This window comes from Thalassophryne amazonica, chromosome 4 (assembly GCF_902500255.1).
Source record: "Thalassophryne amazonica chromosome 4, fThaAma1.1, whole genome shotgun sequence".
NCBI classification, from domain to species: Eukaryota; Metazoa; Chordata; class Actinopteri; order Batrachoidiformes; family Batrachoididae; genus Thalassophryne; species Thalassophryne amazonica.
Window position 1 is genome coordinate 88,869,723 of NC_047106.1, and position 26,428 is coordinate 88,896,150.

Sequence of the window (26,428 nt, forward strand, 5' to 3'; positions counted from 1 at the left end):
GATTTGGAGGATTTCCATTTGTACAACTTTTAAAGCTTGTGATACAAGGTTTTTCTACTTTTGTGTACTCAGTAAGAGAAGACTCAGCAATGTTTCTATGACATTTTATGACAAGTGAAAGTGTAAAGCCAATTAACAGAGTACATTAATATGGACACAATCAATCATAAAATGAAGAATTTGCTTGGTCTGAAGTAAAAGGAGAACTTCCCAGACACGTCATTTATTTTACACACACACACACACACACACACACACACACACACACACACACACACACACACACACACACACACACACACACACACACACACACACACACACACACACACACACACACACACACACACAGAATTGTTTTGATTATAACATTCCTAAAGTCTTATACTAACTTATCAAATGGCAGCCAAACTTAAAACCTAACCTTATTCCTAACCATGCATGATTTCCTTTTGGGAACTTATCTCACCATCAAGTGTGCCCCCATAAGTGACTACAGCAACAGATTTCCAATGTGTATAACTTTAGGTGCTCACACACACACAAACACACACACACATATCACATGCAACCGAGAGCTAGACGTTGTGCAAAATACAGATGATACCTAAGCATATTAAGTGCCAAAGAGAATACCGCTAAGTTCATAAATAATCAATAAAATTATAAAAGAAATAATAGGCTAAACATATTAATATCCACAGTTATAACAAACTTGAACACTGGCCCGTGACAACCAAACATCAATGTATGTAAGAGAATATTATTAAAAAAAATTTAAAAAATCCTGACATAGTAACTACAATGCAATAAAGAAATACAATCTCATACACTATTTGCTGGGTTTAAAACCTTCATCACTTCACTGAATGTTTGGCCGTTATGAGTGTTCTGCAACTGACCGGTTTCACAATACAATGTGCCCATTATTGATTGGTTGTTAGAGAGGCGGTTGGGAAATTGACAATGTCAGAAACCCGTAGGTGGATGATCCATTGCATTATTCTGTGTCTACTATATATGACAAATGCAAACAACTCACAGCTGCGATTCCATAAATTATTTCAACAATTGCCATGCCATTCTCATAAATTCTCCAATGGTTTTCATTTGTGAATTGGTTCAATGTCATTTCCCTTGTGAATGACCCTAACGGTGCACTCTATTGTGAATCCAGTCAATTCATTAAAGTTTGGGAATGTTTTAAATGCAAAATATACTAATCTCATTATCATGTTGTAAACATGTCCACAGTTAATCTAGTCAATCCAAGATGTAAACAAATCAGCAGAAAACACCCTAGAATCTTTTTTTCAGATGAATGTATTTTCAGACTGGTTACAGTGTACCATTAGGAGCAAATACACAGTTATAAATTGTCAGACCTGTTGTCAGTTCCTGCTGTGGGCATTCAGGGTAATTTAATAAAACCAACAAAAACTTCCGCCATTGATGATTGCACAGAGGATGTCTCACATTACAAATCATACATCACAGTAATTTTCAGACAACTATACATCCCCTCAAAACAATTAGCCCTGATGATCAGTTAATGTTTAGGTAAATTATTGTTGTACATGTCACAATGTGTAGTATCCAGCACATGTGACCCAAGGCACATGCCATCAGGCTTTGGGGTGGGGGGTGGACAGAAAGAGAGAGACAGAGAGAGACCTTAGGATATGATTTGGAGAATCAAGTTCATGCAGGCCAGTGGATTACAGAGAATCCTCACTGAGGGTTAATGGAAGTTCAGCCAAGTTTTTGTGGTGAAGAACTAACAGCACTGCCTTATCAGAAATGTATGCAGAGACAATCACACATGGCACTAATGCATGTCTCTCTTAAAAACATCTGTTGTTATTTGGAATATTTTCTCTCTTGGTTCTTCTTGTCATATTTTTACACTCTGCCTTTCATATTCTCTTACAGTTCTGGGGAAGAGAAGAAGGAAGATGAGAAAGTCCATTTATGCTAACTCTCCTCTCCACCTGAACTTGTCCTGGTCCTCCACTTCCACCCTGGAGAGTTTGAGTGAGGCTAACTTGGGCGGTGCTGAAGGAAGTTATTCGACCACTACCAGCTATCTGGAGGTTGACTGTGGTTGCATAACTGGTCTTCTGGTTCCCTGGTTTCACAGGAGCTGAATGAGCAAATGCCAGAGGTGATACATTTGAGGGGGATGGCACTGAGGATGCAAGAGTTGTAGGAGAGTTTTGGATTTGAAGGTGTTGTCTGACTTCAGACTGAAGGTTTTGGTGCTGCTCTGGGGTAGGTGGGCGGGACGTCATCGTTGAGGAGGAAAAAACTAGGCATGAAGAAGCACGTGTTTGTTCATGGGAGGGTCGAGCTATGTAGGCACAGATCAACTGGCTACGGCAGTTTCCTTCTTTTAATTCTGGGTCACCCCATTCAGCCTGGGTGCCTGATGGAGATGTGAGTGGTGTAGGGGAGGACAGGAAGGTGTGTGAAGTTGGGGAGACAGAAGAAGAACGAGATGCACTGATAGAAGCAGAACAACCTGTGTCATGGTTATCAATTCCATTATATTTGCTTGCTAGTTCCTGCGAATTTGGCCAAGACAAACTAGTGAAATGCTGCTCACAGAGGTTTTTCTTCCCTAGTGTGAATGAACAAGGTGAGATTGGGGATTGAAGGGCAGTTTGGGGGCTGAGGGAATTTGTGGGGCTGCCATATGAAGGCCATCCACCTGTAGGACTTGTTGGACATGACTCCTGCCCATCCCAGTTCCCTTGATCAGTGGACCTGTGGCTGCTCTCTGTCCAGGAGCGGCGTAATCCACTGGATTTATTCCAGGCAGGGCTAAGGGGTCTGTCCACAAGGTTAGAGGACAAAGACTGATGGCACATTTGATATGTTGTTGGGGATGTTGGACAGTGTACAGATTGGGGAGAAGCTCTTGAAATATACGTTGGTATGGAATAAGTAGGGGAAAAAGCATTCTCCAGTGTTGGTGAAATTAAAGATGAAGAGAAGCAGGGTGTTGGGGAGGGCGAGGAGATCTGGTACTTATTAGCTTGAGAGGAATTGGTGTGATTCACCCAAACACTGGCTGACGTAATGACTGGAGGTGGGGAGATGATTGGCGTGTTTACATATGAGAAAGATTGCTCCGTTGTCAGTGCTGCTGGAGACGACCTGGTCAGCTCCAACGTGAGACCTTTTACATTATTTGGACCTGAACCTCCAACCCGTGTGCTCCGTGGATGTGGCAGTTTGCATGCCATGGGAGAGGAGTAATTGTGTTGAGGAGGTGGGGAGCAGAGACGAGTATGTGAGGCAGGGCTAGGTGTGGGAGATGGGGATTGAACTCTTGAGCTGGGTTCAGATGCTGAAAAAGGACAAGCATTTCGGTTGTGTGACCCAGACCATGGAGGATCATGGGTTTGTTGCATAGATGCAGCCTTACCACTACTATTCATTAGTGGTGCCATGTGAGGACTAACTGAGCCATTCCTATTACCGAGAGCATTGTTAAGGCTATGGCTCTGAGTAGTTGCATCATTTGCTGTGGCCAAACCATGAAAGGTAACATTGTTGTTGTTGTTGCAGTTGTTTGCATTCTGAGATGCATCCATTTTTGAGTGTATGAGAGTGGAACAAGGAGAAGAGGGAAGTGAATGGGATGGAGAAGGACAAGGGGAACAGACAGAACCTGACGGACCCTTTGGATGTTGACACCAGGACTGAGCATAATGTGACGTGCTCAAGCTGTGCTGCCCATGAACAATTTTAGGTGAAGGGGAACGCAGTCTTTGGTGAGACTGCGGTAAAGAGGGAGTAAAAGCAGAGTTTTGTTGTATAGGTGGAGCTTGTTGGCGGGAAGCATTTTGTTTTGCAATACTTTGGCTGATGGACTGGCTAATACAGGAAGCAGCTAAAGATTTACTGAATGCAGAGGAGGAACCAATGGTGGAGGAACATACACTTGAGTGGAGAGAAGAAAATGATGTATTGGGGGAATGTGGACTTGTTTTTATGGATGAAGTCCTCCCAAAAGCAGGTGAGCAGGAGGAAGCAGTGGACACAAAAGCAGAGGAGTGAGCAGGAGAAGATTCAACTGAGCCCTTCAAAGATGAACAGGGAGTAGGAGAGAATCGCGGAAGTGCCTTCAACACCGTTTTTGAAGAGGTTTCTGCAGATACAGATGTGGGTGAAGATGAAGGAGCAATTCTAAATGGTGAAGGGCATGGTGGTACTTGGACAGAAGACAAGGAAGGAGGAAGAGCAAGGGCAGAGGAAGTGTGCAGTGTTTGGATGGGAGAAGGTGCGTGTTGTCTGGAGAGTGATGGGGGGATGATGAGTTCTTGATTCTGTTCAGGGGTGGCAACACCTGAAGGAGGTTTCTCCACCAGGGAGGGCATTTCCAAGGAACATCTGGAAGAGGAGTTGGCAGACAAAAACAGACTGGAGGTGGACCTGGTGTTTATGGAGCCTGGGTGCTGTTGATCTTGTTCCATGGATCTAATGTAGAAGCACAGATGAAAAAAATAAATGAAAACAGGAGAAATTTTAAACAAAACATTGGCACAGATTTTTGTCACCTACTAAGCAGCTATTCATTTGTCCACATGCTAATGACTGTGTGGGTTGCCATGCAGTTAACAAAAGTGCTTCTCCATTTGGCTGATGTATTTTCCAACATAAGAATACACTAAAGCACAGGTGTCAAAAAGAGTATTGGTTTTGTTGTCGTCCGCCACGTCTCTGATTGTGCGTATAAAGAATTAAAAGCGTCTGCTTGCAGCAGAATGCAGAAAAAACAAACAGCTCTGCGTGCATGTGACTGGGGACAGCTGACATTTGCCGTTTGGTATGCTTAGGTATTTTCGGTCAAGGGTGAATGGCACCAAAACAGAACATTGATAGCACTAACATTTTTGGAGTAATTACAGATATTAGCTAATGTTGCTAATTACACTGAGGACTAACATGCCATTCCAGCAGGGTGCAGTAAATCATCTTTATAGTAAAAGCAAGAGTACCTGTGTGCATGATCTTATTTTGTAAGTTCAATGTGAGTACATAATGTAGCCGATTTCTGTGTAAGCCTGATCCCATCAGATCTCAGAAGCTAAGCAGTGCGGGACCCGGTTAGTACTTGGATGGGGGACCTCTTTGGAACACCAGCAGCTGTGTGTGTTTCTCCAGGTTCTCCAGCATAAAAACTGTGCCAAATACCAATGTGGATCTGGCTGTATACAAATGAAACGTAACAAAGTGGGAGCAGCCGAATGGACAACAACATCAATGTAAGTACATAATCTAATTGTAAATATGTTAAAAATACATGGTTGACACAAGAGAATGAAAAACACTTATTTCCATTGTGGTCCATTTAAAAATCAAATGACAAAATGGAAGTATAATAAAATATAATAACAATTGGCCAGAAAATCGGTGCAGCAGAGATGGTAATAATAATAATAATAATAATAATAATAATAATAATACTAATAATACATTTTATTTGTAATGCACTTTACATTCCATGGAATCTCAAAGTGCTACAGAGCAGAGACTAAAAACAAACAATATACAGGGACAAGAACAATAAAATATATTCATAAAACATAACCACACAGATAAAATCATAACATTTTAAACATTTTAACATTTTTAACATTTTAAAAGGCCCTTTTAAATAAAAATGTCTTGAGGCCTTTTTTAAATGCCCCCACACTCTGTGGGGCCCTCAGGGTCTCTGGAAGGGCATTCCAGAGCCGTGGGGCGACTGCCTGGAAGGCCCTGTCTCCCATGGTGGAGAGCTTGGATCTGGGCTGGTGCAAGCGGTAGGTGGACGTAGTGGAGCGGAGGGTTCTTGGGGCGGTGTGTGGCGTGAGGAGTTCACTAAGGTAGGCAGGGGCAGTTCCATGTATGCACTGGTGTGTAAGGAGACAGAGTTTGTACTAAATTCTTTGTTGAATGGCAGCCAATGAAGGGATCTGAGGACTGGAGTGATGTGGTCATATTTGCGCCTCCTCGTCAGGACCCGGGCAGCACAGTTCTGAATGTGCTGCAGCTTTTGTAGACTTTTGCCAGGGATCCCGACGAGGAGGGCGTTGCAGTAGTCCAATCTGGAGGAGACAAAGGCATGGATCAACTTCTCTGCGTCGGATTGGGAGAGGGAGGGGCGGAGTTTTGCAATATTTTTAAGGTGGAGGAAAGAGACCTTGCAGAGGTGACGGATGTGAGAGTCAAATGTGAGATGTTTCTGTGTAGGCTCTCAGTTGTCCAGGTGGTTTCCATAGTAGAGAAGCTTGAATCTTCGACTGGACTGGGTTGCTTGACGTGAGGACGTTTCGCTTCAAATCACAGAAGCTTCCTCAGCTAAAATTCTTGCTCTGGTAGTCTGACTTCTGTCTTGACTCTTGTAGAGAAGAATAAACCAGAAGCCAACAAAAGCTGGAGTTTTTAACCTAACCAGACCCCTCCTACCGAGAGGCCGACTGCTATAGGCTAGTGACTAAACAATAGCTCTAATTAGCACCTATTGTGCTCTAGTTAGCACTCTCCTAATGATGGGATGGAAGCCTCCCCTGATGGCTCCCTTGACGACTCTCCTGATGACGTGAATGACTCATTACCATGAACAAAAGACTGAAACTGCTTTGACCTGAGTACCCCATTGTAAATAGGGGACAAAGCGTGTCTGAGACCCGCCCCCCGATTAAGGCTGGGTTTCAACTGTTTTACAAAGAATGCTTCCTTGACACCTCTCTCAAACCATTTCTTCTCTCTGGCTAAGATTTTAACTTCCTTGTCCTCAAACGTGTGGTTAGTGTCTTTCAGGTGGAAATGAACTGCAGACTGAGGTCCACTGGCGACCTCTCTGCGATGCTGGTATAGCCTCTTGTTTAAAGGTTGCTTAGTCTCACCTATGTAGTGTTCATTACAGTTTTCTTGACATCTGATATAATACACTACATTGCTCTGTTTGTAACTAGGGATCCTGTCCTTAGGTTGAACTAATTTCTGTCTCAAGGTGTTAACCGGTTTAAAGTAAACTGGGATTTTGTGCTTTCTGAAGATCCTCTGTTTATCCCAAGGACGGACCCTTGAGGCACTCCGCAGCTAACTGTATGAGGTGATGATTTGGACTGTCCTAGGGTCACAAACTCTGTCCTGCCCGTGAGGTATGACACAAACCAGTTGAGTGTGGTCCCAGAAAGTCCAACTATAGACTGGAGGTGATGGAGTAGGATGGTGTGGTCCACGGTGTCAAAAGCAGATGATAAATCCAGTAATAAGAGGAGTGATGGTGAGCCCTGGTCCGCAGTCATAAGCAAGTCGTTCATGACGCGGACCAGGGCTGTCTCTGTACTGTGAGCTGATCGGAAACCGGACTGAAATTTTTCATACACGTTATGGATGTGAAGATAACTGTGGAGTTGGGCTGCTACAACTTTTTCCAGGACTTTGGAAAGGAACGGCAGGTTTGAAATGGGTCTGTAGTGGGCCAAGATTTTGAGGTCGAGTGAGGGCTTTTTCAGATGGGGGCGAATGACAGCAGTTTTGAGAGCTGGAGGAACCTGACCGGCGTGTAATGACTGGTTAATTATTGCTGTGGTTAATGGACTGATGGCTGTAATGTGAGATTTTAATAATGGTGATGGTGTTGAATACACTTTACTGTACTGTTGTGACAAAAAGGGAGCTGAGCCAAAAGGCGAAGCTTTCGATCTACTGGTCAGTTTTCATTCCTATGCTCACCTGTGGTCATGAGGGGTCGGTCATGACCAAAAGAACTAGATCGTGGGTATAAGTGACAGAAATGGGTTGCCACAAGAGGATGGCTGGTGTCTCCCTTAGAGATAGGGTGAGAAGCTTAGTCATTCGTGAGGAGCTCGGAGTAGAGCTGCTGCTCTTTCACGTTGAGAGGAGCCAGCTGAGGTGGTTCGGGTATCTGGTAAGGTTGCCCCCTGGGTGTCCAGGTACGTCCAGGTGGAAGGAGACATGAGGGAAGACTCAGGACTAGGTGGAGAGATTATATCTTCATACTGGGTTGGGAACGCCCCAGGATCCCCCAGTCACAGGTGGTTAATATGGCCTAGGGGAAGGACGTTTGAAGCAGGAATCATGTGCAAAACGTGCAAAATCATAGCTGCTTCCAACGCCTTGTACACCTGTTGCTACAACTATTTGCGCACACCAGCAGCTGAAAGACAAAGTGTACGCTGTGCGAGCGCAGGTGTCAGCCACATTCTAGGTGACACGCATGAACATCTAACACCGCTCGCATGGCACTTAGAAAATGTGTGGCCATTCACACTATCATCACAAAAACAGTCTGCAGACAATTCCCACGTGCACAAAACTAACCAAGTACTAACCAGGTCCCACACTGCTTCATTTTTTTTTTTTTTTCTTCACAGCAGCTGCGCAATGTGGTTACACATCGCGCAGCTGGTGGCACTGTGTTTCCATGTGCATGAATTATCGCATCGGCATCGTGCACACCTGCCCATCGGCGCAATGTTTCATGGTTCGCTCATACGAGCTGCTCCTACGGGTGTCGCCCTGAGTTGTACATATTCGCACTCTGTGTGAAGGGGCCCTAAGGGTTGCTACCATGAGTAGTTCATGGCTGTCTGTTTGTTTGCATTTTTTCTGTTGAGGGAAATAATTATTCATTTTTTTCAGACCGCAAATTTTGATCATATTGCCAATGTCAAGTTATTAATCTTGTATTTAAAGGGTAAGGAATAAAATTATAGTGATGCCAAAAAAACTCTTTTTGTGACTTGAATTATAAAAACACCAGTGGCTGTAAACCTTTATAGGAATGGAGCACACTTCATTCAGTTGTTCAATATTTATCTTCACCTTGAAGTAATAAAAAGGTCTACCAGTGCAAAAAATTCTTAAAGTAAGGGTTTATCAGGGTGACACAGCCTAAGAGGATTCTGCAAATAAGTATGTGACTTTAAAGACCACTGACTTTCTCTTCAGATCATTGGTATTACATTTTGACATATACAGTATATGCAGTTATTATCCAAACTTACATTAACTTTTAATAATATAATGCTAATGCTACTCATAATCCATCACTGAATATGAAGCAGATCTATTCCATTCTTTAATCCAGTAATCCAATCTAGTTGTAATCTCAAGTACTCCATATTTTCAATTTCTTCCTGCTCTTCCCAGTCCTGAATAATCAAGTCATGTGTATTCAGTAATGAACAGCTGGATGAACATTGCAACACACTTACACTGGCTCATTATCTGTGGGTAGGACAGGGAGAAATAGAATATATACAAGGCACGAGGTCCTGAGGACCACCTTCCCAAGTGTCATTTAGCCAACCCATATTTTAAGTTACTTTGTTGTTATTCCAAAAGTGCTGACTTGTCTGTGATAGGCATACCTCTGTTCATGGTTTATATTCCAGGTGTTAGGAAGCACCCTTGTACCCATGGTAGTACGTATGTTGACAGGCCGTTGGCTGGTGAATTTTGGTAGATGGTCAACAGACAGTCCTGATGGAGGATGCAAAGTAGCAGGATTTGATTGTTGTTGCTGTAGACTGAATGAATTCCCCTCTTTTACTTCGTGACCTTCTGGCATGTTGGATGCATCTGAGGAATGAATAGTCTGCAGTGACTGATTCACAAGTGGTGGAAAAAACTGTTCACCCACAGATGTGTAGTCATGTGTTTCTTCATAGGGGCATATTATGGGCTCATTCTTCTTTTGACCTCCAGCAGCACCCATGGCACTGAAACTCTGTGTTTGCCCTTTATCCAGATTTGGTTGTGATTTCATGGAGGTCTGGTATTCTGGCTGACATTCTCTTTGTATAGACGACCTGAGCAAAGCCAGGTCTGCTGGGTTAACTTCATCATCTCTGGTTGTTGTGGAACCCTTGTCTTCAGGGCAAACACTTGGCACATCTTTTGTTAGTTCACGTGTGTCGTAAATAGGTTGCACAACTTGTTTATTTTTCATGAAACTGCACTCTTGATCTCTTTCTTTTGATAATTTCCATGGTGCTGAACTGTGAACAGATGAATTTACTGCAGAATGTGCCGGATGGGTAATCACGATTACAGATGTTGAGTCTTCTCTTATTGAGTACACATGATGTTTATTTGGCTCCTTCCTGTAGCGCCAGAAAGAAAAATAATTAATTTTACCATGAAGTCACGAAGGATTAAGAGAAGCATCAATTAAGAGTCTTACTAAGCACAAAACCACATTATCATTGTGATGATACATGGTAACTGTAATATACAATAGGTTAGACACTTGTTTCAATTCAACCTGGAAAATAAATCAAAACATCAATAAATATTCCCCAACCACCTAAAATAAATAAATACATAAATAAATAGCCCTCTTGTATGAACACAAGATAAATCATGTTTTGTGTGGTCAACTTCAATTAATTTGTCAACATACATCTGTTCCTGCATTTAAGGCCTGCAACACACTCCATAAAAAAAAATTAGGATAGGAGCAGTTTTTTCTAAATATAAGGACTAGATTGTCACTTTTCCAGCCAGTTCTCTTGAGACAAGTCAGGGGATGAATACTTTAACCATTTCAAGTCAAAGAATATGGGTTGGATTTCATTTGAAACAATCATTAATAAAGAAATACAAACACTGTGCTATTGCCTAGTAAATCTGTGTCAGGTAGACAATTCTCAAAACTTGAGTGCCCATGCTGGAAAAAGACTAGTGAGGGGTGATTGTATGGTGACAGATTTCAGTCATGATGAATACAAACAACTACTAAACCTTACACTGAAAAAAGAGAATGTTTGAACCAACTTAAAAAAGTGTTACAATTTGTAAAAACCTGAATGAATTAAGTTGTTTGAACTTAAGTTTGTAAGTTAGAGTTGATTTAACTTTCAAACTTAAGTTCAAACAACTTGTTCAAACTACATCCCCGTAGAGACGGTGCCTGCTCCCACACCACCAATAACCAGCAAAAATCTATTTAAGCATAAAAATTCAAAAAGAAAAAATAATATAGCACCTTCAACTGCACCACAGACTAAAACAGTTAAATGTGGTCTATTAAACATTAGGTCTCTCTCTTCTAAGTCCCTGTTAGTAAATGATATAATAATTGATCAACATATTGATTTATTCTGCCTTACAGAAACCTGGTTACAGCAGGATGAATTTGTTAGTTTAAACGAGTCAACACCCCCAAGTCACACTAACTGCCAGAACGCTCGTAGCACGGGCCGAGGCGGAGGATTAGCAGCAATGTTCCATTCCAGCTTATTAATTAATCAATAACCCAGACAGAGCTTTAATTCATTTGAAAGCTTGACTCTTAGTCTTGTCCATCCAAATTGGAAGTCCCAAAAACCAGTTTTATTTGTTGTTATCTATTGTCCTCCTGGTCGTTACTGTGAGTTTCTCTGTGAATTTTCAGAACTTTTGTCTGACTTAGTGCTTAGCTCAGATAAGATAATTATAGTGGGCGATTTTAACATCCACACAGATGCTGAGAATGACAGCCTCAACACTGCATTTAATCTATTATTAGACTCAACTGGCTTTGCTCAAAATGTAAATGAGTCCACCCACCACTTTAATCATATCTTAGATCTTGTTCTGACTTATGGTATGGAAATCGAAGACTTAACAGTATTCCCTGAAAACTCCCTTCTGTCTGATCATTTCTTAATAACATTTACATTTACTCTGATGGACTACCCAACAGTGGGGAATAAGTTTCATTACACTAGAAGTCTTTCAGAAAGCGCTGTAACTAGGTTTAAGGATATGTTTCCTTCTTTATGTTCCCTAATGCGATATACCAACACAGGGCAGAGTAGCTACCTAAACTCTGTAAGTGAGATAGAGTATCTTGTCAATCATTTTACATCCTCATTGAAGACAACTTTGGATGCTGTAGCTCCTCTGAAAAAGAGAGCTTTAAATCAGAAGTGCCTGACTCTGTGGTATAACTCACAAACTCGCAGCTTAAAGCAGATAACCCGTAAGTTGGAGAGGAAATGGCGTCTCACTAATTTAGAAGATCTTCACTTAGCCTGGAAAAAGAGTCTGTTGCTCTATAAAAAAGCCCTCCGTAAAGCTAGGACATCTTACTACTCATCACTAATTGAAGAAAATAAGAACAACCCCAGGTTTCTTTTCAGCACTGTAGCCAGGCTGACAAAGAGTCAGAGCTCTATTGAGCCGAGTATTCCTTTAACTTTATCTAGTAATGACTTCATGACTTTCTTTGCTAATAAAATTTTAACTATTAGAGAAAAAATTACTCATAACCATCCCAAAGACGTATCGTTATCTTTGGCTGCTTTCAGTGATGCCGGTATTTGGTTAGACTCTTTCTCTCAGATTGTTCTGTCTGAGTTATTTTCATTAGTTACTTCATCCAAAGCATCAACATGTCTATTGGACCCCATTCCTACCAGGCTGCTCAAGGAAGCCCTACCATTATTTAATGCTTCGATCTTAAATATGATCAATCTATCTTTATTAGTTGACTATGTACCACAGGCTTTTAAGGTGGCAGTAATTAAACCATTACTTAAAAAGCCATCACTTGACCCAGCTATCTTAGCTAATTATAGGCCAATCTCCAACCTTCCTTTTCTCTCAAAAATTCTTGAAAGGGTAGTTGTAAAACAGCTAACTGATCATCTGCAGAGGAATGGTCTATTTGAAGAGTTTCAGTCAGGTTTTAGAATTCATCATAGTACAGAAACAGCATTAGTGAAGGTTACAAATGATCTTCTTATGGCCTCAGACAGTGGACTCATCTCTGTGCTTGTTCTGTTAGACCTCAGTGCTGCTTTTGATACTGTTGACCATAAAATTTTATTACAGAGATTAGAGCATGCCATAGGTATTAAAGGCACTGTGCTGCGGTGGTTTGAATCATATTTATCTAATAGATTACAATTTGTTCATGTAAATGGGGAATCTTCTTCACAGACTAAGGTTAATTATGGAGTTCCACAAGGTTCTGTGCTAGGACCAATTTTATTCACTTTATACATGCTTCCCTTAGGCAGTATTATTAGACGGCATTGCTTAAATTTTCATTGTTACGCAGATGATACCCAGCTTTATCTATCCATGAAGCCAGAGGACACACACCAGTTAGCTAAACTGCAGGATTGTCTTACAGACATAAGGACATGGATGACCTCTAATTTCCTGCTTTTAAACTCAGATAAAACTGAAGTTATTGTACTTGGCCCCACAAATCTTAGAAACATGGTGTCTAACCAGATCCTTACTCTGGATGGCATTACCCTGACCTCTAGTAATACTGTGAGAAATCTTGGAGTCATTTTTGATCAGGATATGTCATTCAAAGCGCATATTAAACAAATATGTAAGACTGCTTTTTTGCATTTACGCAATATCTCTAAAATTAGAAAGGTCTTGTCTCAGAGTGATGCTGAAAAACTAATTCATGCATTTATTTCCTCTAGGCTGGACTATTGTAATTCATTATTATCAGGTTGTCCTAAAAGTTCCCTGAAAAGCCTTCAGTTAATTCAAAATGCTGCAGCTAGAGTACTGACGGGGACTAGAAGGAGAGAGCATATCTCACCCATATTGGCCTCTCTTCATTGGCTTCCTGTTAATTCTAGAATAGAATTTAAAATTCTTCTTCTTACTTATAAGGTTTTGAATAATCAGGTCCCTTCTTATCTTAGGAACCTCATAGTACCATATCACCCCAATAGAGCGCTTCGCTCTCAGACTGCAGGCTTACTTGTAGTTCCTAGGGTTTGTAAGAGTAGAATGGGAGGCAGAGCCTTCAGCTTTCAGGCTCCTCTCCTGTGGAACCAGCTCCCAATTCGGATCAGGGAGACAGACACCCTCTCTACTTTTAAGATTAGGCTTAAAACTTTCCTTTTTGCTAAAGCTTATAGTTAGGGCTGGATCAGGTGACCCTGAACCATCCCTTAGTTATGCTGCTATAGACTTAGACTGCTGGGGGGTTCCCATAATGCACTGAGTGTTTCTTTCTCTTTTTCCTCTGTATGCATCACTCTGCATTTAATCATTAGTGATTGATCTCTGCTCCCCTCCACAGCATGTCTTTTTCCTGGTTCTCTCCCTCAGCCCCAACCAGTCCCAGCAGAAGACTGCCCCTCCCTGAGCCTGGTTCTGCTGGAGGTTTCTTCCTGTTAAAAGGGAGTTTTTCCTTCCCACTGTTGCCAAGTGCTTGCTCACAGGGGGTCGTTTTGACCGTTGGGGTTTTTACGTAATTATTGTATGGCCTTGCCTTACAATATAAAGCGCCTTGGGGCAACTGTTTGTTGTGATTTGGCGCTATATAAATAAAATTGAATTGAATTGAATTGAATTGAATTGTAGGAAAAAAAATTAAAACATAGGAGACTAGTGGGGGAAGTCAAGGAGTTGTTGGCCTCTGTGGTTATGATGGGAGAAACTCTGCAAAGTGCAACATTTGTCTGTCGCATCACCAATTATACAACTTCAGGATGAAGTTTTATACAGTAGCATTTTCTTCCAAAGAAAATGAAAATGAACTGCCCTCATCCAATTTTTTTTGTGTTTGCAGGCCTTAAATGTGTGTGTGTGTGTGTGTGTGTATATATATATATATATATATATATATATATATATATATATATATATATATATATATATATATATATATATATATATATCATTGAGTTTTTTGTTTTTAATTTGCATATTCCATAATGTTCCAGATTTTTCTGATCTGTGCTGGTAATTTTGTTAGAAAAGTTAATGTTAAAGCTCTGTAAAATATACACTCAACAAAAATATAAATGCAACACTTTTGGTTTTGCTCCCATTTTGTATGAGATGAACTCAAAGATCTAAAACCTTTTCCACATACACAATATCACCATTTCCCTCAAATATTGTACACAAACCAGTCTAAATCTGTGATAGTGAGCACTTCTCCTTTGCTGAGATAATCCATCCCACCTCACAGGTGTGCCATACCAAGATGCTGATTAGACACCATGATTAGTGCACAGGTGTGCCTTAGACTGCCCACAATAAAAGGCCACTCTGAAAGGTGCAGTTTTATCACACAGCACAATGCCACAGATGTCGCAAGATTTGAGGGAGCGTGCAATTGGCATGCTGACAGCAGGAATGTCAACCAGAGCTGTTGCTCATGTATTGAATGTTCATGTCTCTACCATAAGCCGTCTCCAAAGTCGTTTCAGAGAATTTGGCAGTACATCCAACCAGCCTCACAACCGCAGACCACGTGTAACCACACCAGCCCAGGACCTCCACATCCAGCATGTTCACCTCCAAGATCGTCTGTGACCAGCCACTCGGACAGCTGCTGAAACAATCGGTTTGCATAACCAAAGAATTTCTGCACAAACTGTCAGAAACCGTCTCAGGGAAGCTCATCTGCATGCTCGTCGTCCTCATCGGGGTCTCGACCTGATTCCAGTTCGTCGTTGTAACCGACTTGAGTGGGCAAATGCTCACATTCGCTGGCGTTTGGCACGTTGGAGAGGTGTTCTCTTCACGGATGATGCGAAGGAGATGTGTTGCACTGCATGAGGCAAATGGTGGTCACACCAGATACTGACTGGTATCCCCCCCCCCAATAAAACAAAACTGCACCTTTCAGAGTGGCCTTTTATTGTGGACAGTCTAAGGCACACCTGTGCACTAATCATGGTGTCTAATCAGCATCTTGGTATGGCACACCTGTGAGGTGGGATGGATTATCTCAGCAAAGGCGAAGTGCTCACTATCACAGATTTAGACTGGTTTGTGAACAATATTTGAGGGAAATGGTGATACTGTGTATGTGGAAAAAGTTTTAGATCTTTGAGTTCATCTCATACAAAATGGGAGCAAAACCAAAAGTGTTGCGTTTATATTTTTGTTGAGTATATTTACCATTATAATTGCCTTAGTAATTGAACAATGCCATGGAAGAAGTGTACAAATGATGAGTGCATGATAAGCAAGAAGGAAAGGATTATTCCTCTGATTGTCTTATGCTATATGATGAGGTGAGACAATGTTTCATCAGTGTGTGATGAACGACCAAGGAATGGACTTTTGAGAGTGACTGTCTTATACTATCAAATGATTTCATTGAATGGACTTTGTAACACCAGGGGACTGAACGACCAAGGAATGGACTTTTGAGAGTGACTGTCTTATACTATCAAATGATTTCATTGAATGGACTTTGTAACACCAGGGGACTGAACGACCAAGGAATGGACTTTTGAGAGTGACTGTCTTATACTATCAAATGATTTCATTGAATGGACTTTGTAACACCAGGGGACTGTATGTAAGTGGCATGAAAACTGAATGTACTCGTATTTTGTCGTCAGACCTACACTCTGTATGACACATAACCTTAAAGCTTTAAATTAAGAAAGATGTTAGTAACTGAAACCTGTTTCCCCTGGTGTCTTATTTGTTGTGTCAGTGTTTTTAGGTAATTTTCCTAACAAATTTCCTATAACAGTCATGTGTACTCTACATAATTTGAACATGGTGGAGCTCATGTAGGACAGGTAACTAAGACTGACCACTAAGAAAAACTGTAAAGGCTGTAAAAGATTACTTTTGTAGTCAATATAGTTGATATATTGGGAACATATCTTACCCCCAACAAGCAGTTTTGTTGTTGGTTGTTTAAATGAGGGCTTCTATTTCTTTTCAACAATTTGAACTGTCCATCATATGATGCACGTACTAGGCAGTTGCCATAATAGGTCGTAGGTGTAATTATTTAATGGCCCCCTTACAAGCTCTTGGTTTAACACAACCTACACAACTTACTGTTTTATCTCTCAACATTATAAAAGTTTCTTCTTCTTTATCTATTTTAGTCATCAGAGTATGGGTGATACATCGTCACTCACCTGTCTGTTTTCTTTGAATCAACTTCTCCAACATGATTTAAGACTTGATCACTTTCTGTGGTAACAGAAGAGCAATAGTCCATCAACTTGGTCAAGTTATTATCCAAAGTTATAGTGGGTGTTGAGGGATACAATAAGTGACTCTGACTGGAATGCCGATCTTCGACTTGTGTATGGACATTATATCTGTAAGCGGGTGAAGCTGGCGAGGAGTCAGTGGAGGTCTGTTGGTGGTTGTAGCCCTTATCCTTGGCATGACTGGACGGCCAATCTTGTGAAACGGATGGATTTTCCAATGGTGTGGTAGAAGTCAAGGAGTTATGAGCTGATCTCAAGTCTGTACTTTCCTTGGATATTGCAGAGATGAAGTCTCTTGGTCTGGAGAGGGTGAATCCATTATTTGGCTGGTGACAGGCCGGAGACATCTGCTCTCTGAGAAACACTTGTCCAAGCAATACAGCCTCTGATTGGATTAAAATAAATAAATAAAACATTACTACACCTCAAAGTTTGCTTAGGAATAAACATTATTGCTGGAATTTAGATCACTTTTAACTGGATGTTCACTTGTAGACCTGTAGCTCATGTTATGCACAGCACATGCACCGTGTTTCCATTTCTACTGAAAACAGATCAAAAAATCTTCTCACAAGTGCATAAAGGGCTTCCCATTGAAGTTCAATGTTCAGAAAGTGACCCAAAAAGTTATCTAAGGTGCCTCAGGAGCTTTTTTAAGAAAGTCATTGGATCACAGATTACTTTTATAAAATGACAGATTATTGTGGTGATCAAAACCCCATACACAGGCTCAACTATGTGTAGTGTGTTTGTGCGTGTAGTAAAGACATACAGCTCATAAAATCTCATTGATATATATGTTGCATTTTTTTTTTTTGGACATTTAACCCTTTGTCAGACAAAAATGGGATGTTGACATAAAGGCCTTGTGTCCCGTCGCTCAGTGACTGAGAACTTGACGGAGCAGTCAGCCGGGCAAATCTCCTTCAATTGAATATAATCAATATTTCGCTGCCACGCCTCAGTCAGGAAGGTCTGCTTAGTGAAGAAATCAGTAAGAATGAATGATTTGTTTGTAATGGAGCGAGCGTTTAGGAGTGCAAACCAGATCGGTGATGACTGGTCGGTGCACTCAACAGCTGATCACAGCGGCATTTGGATTAAACACCTATGCACATCTGACCACCCACCACACCGGCGGCGACGTCAGGTCAGGTGGGATAATCATCGATGATATGATGTCGCTCCCATCAGCTGGTGAGAAGTAAACAGTGCAAAAAAATAAGTAAAAATGAGCAGCCCCGAACCAGCCTCCACATATTTTTCGAAGCTAGATGATCCTGAGGCAAAGGCTAAGATTAAGTCATTGTAATGACACCAAGGCAAAGACATAAAAAAAATTATCCTTGAGACCTCTAACACTGTTGCATATGTGGTGCAAATTGGGTGTCCCTGCGCTCAACCGGTGGAAAAATACTGCAAGTACTCTGTTCCCCCGCAGGTATCACTGTGGCTTAGTGGTTAGCATCATTACCATTCAATTGAATGGGGAAGTAAGTGAATGAATGAATTTATTCAGCACACAAAACAATAACAAAACTCACCATAAAACATCTCAGCAACAAACCCGTGTGACTGAAAGGGCGAGGGCAGAAACAAAGAGCTTATAAAAACCCACTCCTTATACCATAAAAATAAGAAATGTACAGTGGGGCAAAAAAGTATTTAGTCAGCTCCTGATTGTGCAAGTTCTCCTACTTAGAAAGATGAGAGAGGTCTGTAATTTTATCCAAAGGTACACTTCAAATATGAGAGACAAAATGAGAAAAAAATTCAAACAAGCAAACAAGCAAGATTTCTGTCTCTCACAGACCTGTAACTTCTTCTTTAAGAAGCTCTTCTGTCCTCCACCTGTTACCTGCATTAATGGCACCTATTTGAACTCGTTATCTGTATAAAAGAGACCTGTCCACAGCCTCAAACAGTCAGATTCCAAACTCAACCATGGCCAAGACCAAAGAGCTGTCGAAGGACACCAGGAAGAAAATTGTAGACCTGCACCAGGCTGGGAAGAGTAAGTCTACAATAGTCAAGCACGTTGGTGTGACTAAATCAACTGTGGGAGCAATTGTAAGAAAATGGAAGACATACAAGACCATTGGTAATCTCCCTCGATCTGGGGCTCCACGCAAGATGTCATCCTGTGGAGTCAAAATGATCATGAAAACGGTGAACAAAAATCCCAGAACTACATGGAGGGATCTGATGAATGACCTGCAGAGAGCTGGGACCAACGTAACAAAGGCTACACACTATGCACAGAGGGGCTCAAATCCTGCAGTGCCAAGCGTGTCCCCCTGCTTAAGCCAGTACGTGTCCAGGCCCATCTGAAGTTTGCCAGAGAGCATATGGATGATTCAGAAGAGGATTGGGAGAATATCATTTGGTCAGATGAAACCAAAATAGAACTTTTTGGTAAAAACTCAACTCGTCGTGTTTGGAGGAAGAAGAATGTTGAGTTGCATTCCAAGAACACCATATCTACTGTGAAGCATGGGGGTCAAAACATCATGCTTTGGGGCTTTTTTTCTGCAAAGGGGACAGGACGAATGATCTGTGTTGAGGGAAGAATGAACGTGGCCATGTATCATGAGATTTTAAGCCAAAACCTCCTTCCATCAGTGAGAGCATTGAAGATGCAACGTGGCTGGATCTTTCAGCATGACAATGATCCCAAACACACCGCTTGGGTGACAAAGGAGTGGCTCCGTAAAAAGCATTTCAAGGTCCTGGAGTGGCCAAGCCAGTTTCCAGACCTCAACTCCATAGAAAATTTGTTGAGGGAGTTGAAAGTCCATGTTGCTCTGCCACAGCCCCAAGACATCACTGCTCTAGAGGAGATCTGCATGGAGGATTGGGCCAAAATACCAGCTACAGTGTGTGCAACCCTGGTAAAGACTTACAGGAAACATTTGACCTCTGTCATTGCCAACAAAGATTATGTTACAAAGTACTGAGTTGAACTTTTGTTATTGACCAAATACTTATTTTAAACCATATTTTACAAATAAATTCTTTAAAAATCCTACAATGTGATTTCCTGGATTTTTTTTTTTCTCATTTTGTCTCTCACAGTTGAAGTGTACCTATGATGAAAATTACAGACCTTTCTCATCTTTCTAAGTAGGAGAACCTGCACAATCAGGGGCTGACTAAATAATTTTTGCCCCACTGTACATGCATGCACACATAAACACAATTTAAGAAATACATATATGAAAAGTGTGTCCAAACGTTTGACCCGTACTGCATACGAGGTCTGTGAGAAAAGTATCAGACCTTTTTATTTTTTTCAAAAACTATATGGATTTGAATCATGTGCAATTACATCAGACAAGCTTGAACCCTCGTGGGCATGGGAGAGTTTTTTCACGCCTGTCGGTTACGTCATTTGCCTGTGGGCAGGCTTTGAGTGAGGAGTGGTCCACCCCCTCGTCGAAATTCCTTTGTCTGACTTCTTCCTGAGAGACTGGCGCTTTTCTGAAACTTCTCTGTTCTCTCACGACGTCCTGGGTCAACAGAGGCTTAAATTTGGAGGTTTTCAGCTTGAAACAGGCTGACGACGGCGCCTCAGAGCGCGGCGCGACGTCCCGCTCCGTGGGAAGTCCTAAAAGCGACATTAAGACTCCGTAATCTCTCATCAGCTGTTAAAATTTTCACCGAAAACCAGCTGAATTTCTCGAATGGTGTCCACTTCGATCTGCCTCACAGGTTCTGAAAAAATTTTGATAAAGCAAAGCGCCAGTCTCTCAGGAAGATGTCAGACAAAGGAATTCCGACGAGGGGGGTGGACCACTCCTCACTCAAAGCCTGCCCACAGGCGAATGACGTAACCGACAGGCGTGAAAAAACTCACGCATGCGCACGAGGGTTCAAGGTTGGCTGATGTAATTGCACGTGATTCAAATCCATATAGTTTTTGAAAAAAATAAAAAGTTACGTTATTTTTCTCGCAGACCTCGTATATGAGAATAAAATTTGCTTAACAAATTTGCACATGCACAAGTCACAATCATGGGGCTCTTGGTAATGGTGTATAGTGAACAACTCTATCATATGGATGCAGACCAGCTCTAGCTCTGTAATGAAGCGGGTTCTGTCAATGTGTTGTGCATTGACAGCCTTCAGAGATGACAAGAGATGCACTCTTCAAAAGTGTGCTGTGTCAAAAGTTCAAATGGCTGAACTTTGACTATGATCTCACTGTGGCATGGACAGAGGACGAGGGAAGATTTTCTACAGTAATGTGAACAAATATTTGAATAAGCCTGGATTTTAAATACAGTGTAGATCTGACTGTATCTGCTGTAGCGACACCGAACAAACATGGGAGCAGCTGACAACAACAACATATGTCTATGAAGTTGCATCTGAAATGAGTAGCTTTGATATTGATCAGCAATGTATCCAAGCCATTTTTAGTAAAGTGTCTTCTACCAAAGCTGCAGGACCGGACGGCCTGTCAGCTTTTTTATTAAAAAAACTGTGCACAGGAACTTTCAGAGGCATGATGCCCTATTTTCCACATGTCAGCTTTGAGTTGTTCTGTTCCTCTATGCTGGAAGCGGTCGACCATTATACCCATACCAAAAATTCCAGCCCCAGCCACTAATAAAGATTATAGGCCCGTGGCTTTAACCAGCATTGTTATGAAATTCTTTGAGAAGGTAATGGTCAATAGACTCAAATTGGAAGTGTCCAAGTCTCTTGACCCTATGCAATTTGCATATAAGCAGGGACTTGGCACTACAGATGCCATTGTGTGTATGTCACATATGATTTATAAGCACTTAGAGAATGCTGATTGTTACGCACGTGTGTTATTTGCTGATTTCTCGTTGGCCTTTGACACAGTTCGCCCTCATCTTCTAGTCCAAAAACTGAGAGACCTTAATGTTAGCTCCTCCCTTGTTAGGTGGTTTTACTCCTTTTTACCTACTAGGTCACAGCAAGTTAGAGTAAACAACTCCTTGTCTATGCACAATCCTGTAGCACAGGAGTGCCTCAAGGGGCTGTAAGCTCTCCCATTCTTTTCACCCTATACACCAATGGCTGTAGGAGCACAAATTCAAGTAACAAAATCTTGAAATTCTCAGACACAATTATTGTGAGCTTACTTTCAGCTGGTGAAAGTCCGTCAGTTTATTTTAATGAAATCGACTCCTTTCAGTCTTGGTGTGAGGAGCACCACTTGACTCTAAATGGGGTTAAAACCAAAGAAATGGTCTTTGATCCAAAAAGACTCCTGCCCCATGACCCAGTAATCATTGGAGACAGGGAACAGGTGGAGTCAGTGAAATATCTGGGTGTCTATGTGGATAATCTTCTGAGGTGGAATGTGCATGTGGATTTTTTATGTAAGAAACTTTCCCAAAGACTCCACTTCCTCAGAACACTTAGACTGCTTGGTGTAAGCACCCGAATCATGGTTTGTTTTTATAATGCGGTGCTGGAGAGCCTCATTAGATATGGAATAGTGGCCTGGTTTGGCTCACTCACAGTGCAGGGTAAAACCAAAATTGGACAGCTTGTAAAAAATGCAAGGAAAATCATAGGACAGAAGGAGTTTCTTTCTCTCCAGACAATTTTTGAAACCTCTGTCCTGGCACCAGTGGTGGGCACACTTCCGATAATCCGATAACAGATAATTATCGAAGATAATGTTTTCATTATCGGATTATCTTTTTAGATAAATTTAAAAACCATCATCGGACTAATTATCTTCCGATGAATTACCGTCCGATAAATTTTAGACCGATAACATACTAAACTAAGCTGAACAGTGAAAAACATTTTCAAAAATGTTAAAGCTGTTGAGACCTACCTGTTAAAAGTTTCCTAATAAGCATGTTGTTCTACCCTCTGCAAACAGAAACCACTCTATCGTCTGTAAGCAAAGTAGAACTGGTGACCAAAAAAAAAATCATTTCCTTTAATACTATACTAATATAATTGAAATGTCACCAAGTCATCCAGAGACATACATGTTTAACTTATGATTCAAATTTTAACCACTCATTTTAGACAAGTTATTTAAAATTATTGTCATGTCTGAAGTTTATAAAGTGAAAATATCAGATATATGTTTTCGTTTTAAAGTAATGTGCTAATTTTTAAGGTTTTGTGAGCACATGCTGTGCCAGGCAGCAATGCATTATGGGTAGCATAAGGTAATCTCAGACGTTCACGACAGGACAAATGCATTTCAGACAATCTGTTCATGGTCCACAGATAACAGCATTAAACTCTAGTGCCTAAAACTCTCGTGAATATATTCTCTGGGTTTATAGACGTTAGTGTATTTGCGTTTGTTAAATTCCACGCATCTTAAATGTAGCAGACACGGATTATCTGGAATTTTGACATTTTTTCAAGGCCACTACTGCCATCTACTGGCCGGAGTGTTCATGGCAGTATTAAACATCTGGGTACATAGCTGCTCTCAAAGTGTTGGTATTGTCCATTGTCCAGGCGCTTTTTGTGTGCATATATTTGTTAACTTTGTATTCTAAAACTACGGTTAGAAGTAATTCCGACTCCTTATCGGTCCACATGAACGAGGTTGGCGCCATGTTTTTAGTTTTTGTGGAAGTGACGACAAGAGAATAAGGCTCCTGACTGGATAGAATTTTAATCAGTACCGCCACCCAAAGGTTTGGCAGACTAATTACAACACATTTATATGGTTTCGATGTGGATGGATTTTTTTTTAAATGACGTAGTGTGGACGAAGGTTTTTCCCAAAACTGAAAGGGTAAGATATTCGGTTTTACAAATACCTGACAACGTGTGTACATGGCCTTATGTCTGTGAAAGGCACTATATAAATAAATTTACTTACTTACTTACTAATATTGAGTGCACGTTTTACAACATCATAAAAGTTTTAAAACATGCAATTGCGATGACACTTCCAGGGCTCCGTAAAAATGCCTGTTTTTACAAATAAAAATGGAATATTTTACAAAAGCACATTTATCTTTAAACCAACACATGACACACGTCACATTAACGTGTTGGTTTATATAATGGATTACTGAACCAATCACTGTTTAGCACTTTTACCCAGAATGCTTTGCGGTCTGTGTTTGTTACAAAACCTCAGAATTAGTGCCTTATTCAACAGTAAAAGATATATGTTATATTTTAATTTTGTACAAATGACAGAATTGACATTAATGGAGTTATTCTATCAGTATTTTCAAAAAAATCATAAGTTAGTATGACTTTATTTTTCAAGACCTCCGCCTGACCGGAGTGTTGAAATTGATAGGGAGCTGGCCTTATGGTTGCTCTCGGTGTGTCTCTGTGGTGGGAGCACTGTTATAAACAAGAGCTTCCAGCAGGGGCAGAATGTTGAAAGAAAAACGATTATGATTAGTACAGAGTTGATTTCGTGAGTGCTCTTAGGACTTGTCTGTGCTGTTTCCTGCAGGGGGCAGCATGGTTAAACATTCTTGCTTATGCTTTAGGTCTTTTACTGCTTTTGATGCTTTCAAAAGCGATTGTGTTAAAAATCAATTTCAGCTCTTTAGTAACTGCAAATGTCTCATAGACAACATCGGAATTTATCGATTATCTGTAACTTCCGATACATTTTTGAGTGGTTTATCGGTTTATCTTTATCAAAGACAACTTTTCAGTTATCTTATTATCTGTTATCGAAGTTAATTTTTTGGTTATCTGTGCCCACCACTGCCTGGCACAAGCTAAAGCCATAATCAGAGAACCCTCCCATCCACTGCACAGTGAATATGCTCTGCTACCTTCTGGGAGGCGCTATCGAGCGATCAAGCACCACAGTAACAGGTTCAAACTCTCTTTTCTTCCCACGTCAGTGGCTTTGTTAAATAAGACAAGACAGTAGGAATGAGGTTTTTTAATTGTTGAATTGTAATTATAATGTTATTTATTGGGCAGGTGCAATATACTGAAGTCACTTAATGTGCAAATGCACTTTACTTGGGATTGTGCAATATCATGACATGGTCATATTCTTTTGGTTGAAATCGTGCAGACCAGCTGACTGTTGTACCTTTGTCTGTGTGTCTGGATGTTAAATGTTGTGAATGTTGTGTATGGGTTAAACAACACTGTGAGCACAAGACAAATTTCCCTGTGGGGACAATAAAGTTTAACCTAACCTAACCTAAGTTAGGCCCTGAAATTGCCATTAAAGCATTCATTTAGGCAAAGGTGAAGGAATCTGATGTTTAACACAATTTTGAACAAATGTGGCACACAGGTGGATTCACGAACTGTCCTGGCAAGGTCAGCTATGGGTTAATCATATAGGTGATTGTCAAGGTCACCAGGGTGAAATGTCAGATTGCCATAGGTGGGTACTGTTACCTAGTTTATAAAATACAGGATCCACATGATAAAATGAGATTCAATGATAAATCTCCTGTAGCGGATATCGCCACAGACATTTCTTCACAGAATCAAAAGTTGCCTTAATTTTCCACTTTTAACAAAGAACTGATTCTCCAAACAATTAAGGTTGGAATGTTTGACAGTGTCCTGACTCGATGTTCTCACCCTGCAGAAAGCCCCCATCATCTCACAAAGTGACCAGTCTTCCCAAACATTCCCTGATGTCTCAAGCCCCGGTCACACGGCACTGACAAAGGACACCAAAGCCAAACTGAAACAAGAAATCTGGACTTACATTGACTTTTGGAGACATCGTTTAACCATCGTCCAGCTTTGTTTCTGTAGCTGGTGCTTCGTCAGAATTTTCAAACTGTTGAAAAATGTGAACGAATCCCGATGACAACCTCAATTCATTCGTATTCCGTTTTGATTTCTGTCTGAACGGTTCCTCATCGTTTGCGTAGTTCATGTACCGTCAGCATTCTGTTTGATTGTTGTCCAACTTTGTCTAACCTCCCAAGTCCGACGTCTTGCATGAACATTGACGAGATCTGAACGGATCAATAACTAAAGAGCCGACGAGCTGAACATGACTCGTCCATGTGTGAGATGAAAACCAACATTTTCATACAGAAACTATAGCAGCAAGAACATTTTATCAACTACTTTAACTATTTATGCACGTACAACGTGCATGTGTGTGCACACGTTGTTGTACTGAAGATAAACCTGTTGTCAAGACAACGCAGCTGCAGGTGGCTGTGGAGAGCACAGATTCGCTGCAGAAATGATCACAGCATAAAGGTCCCTGTTCGCTTCATTTATCTTTTGTTAGTTTCGGTTTATTTCGGTCTTTTATGTGCTCTGCACTCGCAGGCTTTTTGGTGATGGGAGAAGTGCAGGATCATTTGTCCACTTTTTCTCAATGATTTGTGGCTTTGTGACTTTTTTCCTTCGTTCAGCTCACGCTGTATGCCGTGTGACCAGGCCATCAGGAGAGCTCCAATAAACAGTCCCTATGGATCAAAGACACTTGCTGAAACAGGTCCGGGCCAACCCAGTTCAAATCAAATTTATTAGAC

General features: G+C 41.1%; 1 protein-coding gene across 3 annotated transcripts in view; it reads right to left on the bottom strand.

Annotated features, from left to right (window-relative positions):
* Positions 1-1,239: 1,239 nt before the first annotated feature.
* The window catches only part of plekhg2 (pleckstrin homology domain containing, family G (with RhoGef domain) member 2), a 372,433-nt gene continuing 347,244 nt past the window's right edge, over positions 1,240-26,428 (bottom strand). For 2 of the 3 annotated variants that reach the window (XM_034168229.1, XM_034168231.1), the window contains 3 exons: positions 16,893-17,355; positions 9,396-10,130; positions 1,240-4,485 (listed from right to left, as the gene is read on the bottom strand). In XM_034168229.1, the coding sequence (XP_034024120.1) occupies positions 1,917-4,485; positions 9,396-10,130; positions 16,893-17,355 (3,767 nt within the window). In that variant the 3' untranslated portion in view covers positions 1,240-1,916. The remainder of the gene's footprint in view (positions 4,486-9,395; positions 10,131-16,892; positions 17,356-26,428) is intronic. The other variant, XM_034168230.1, reaches the window with a different exon arrangement.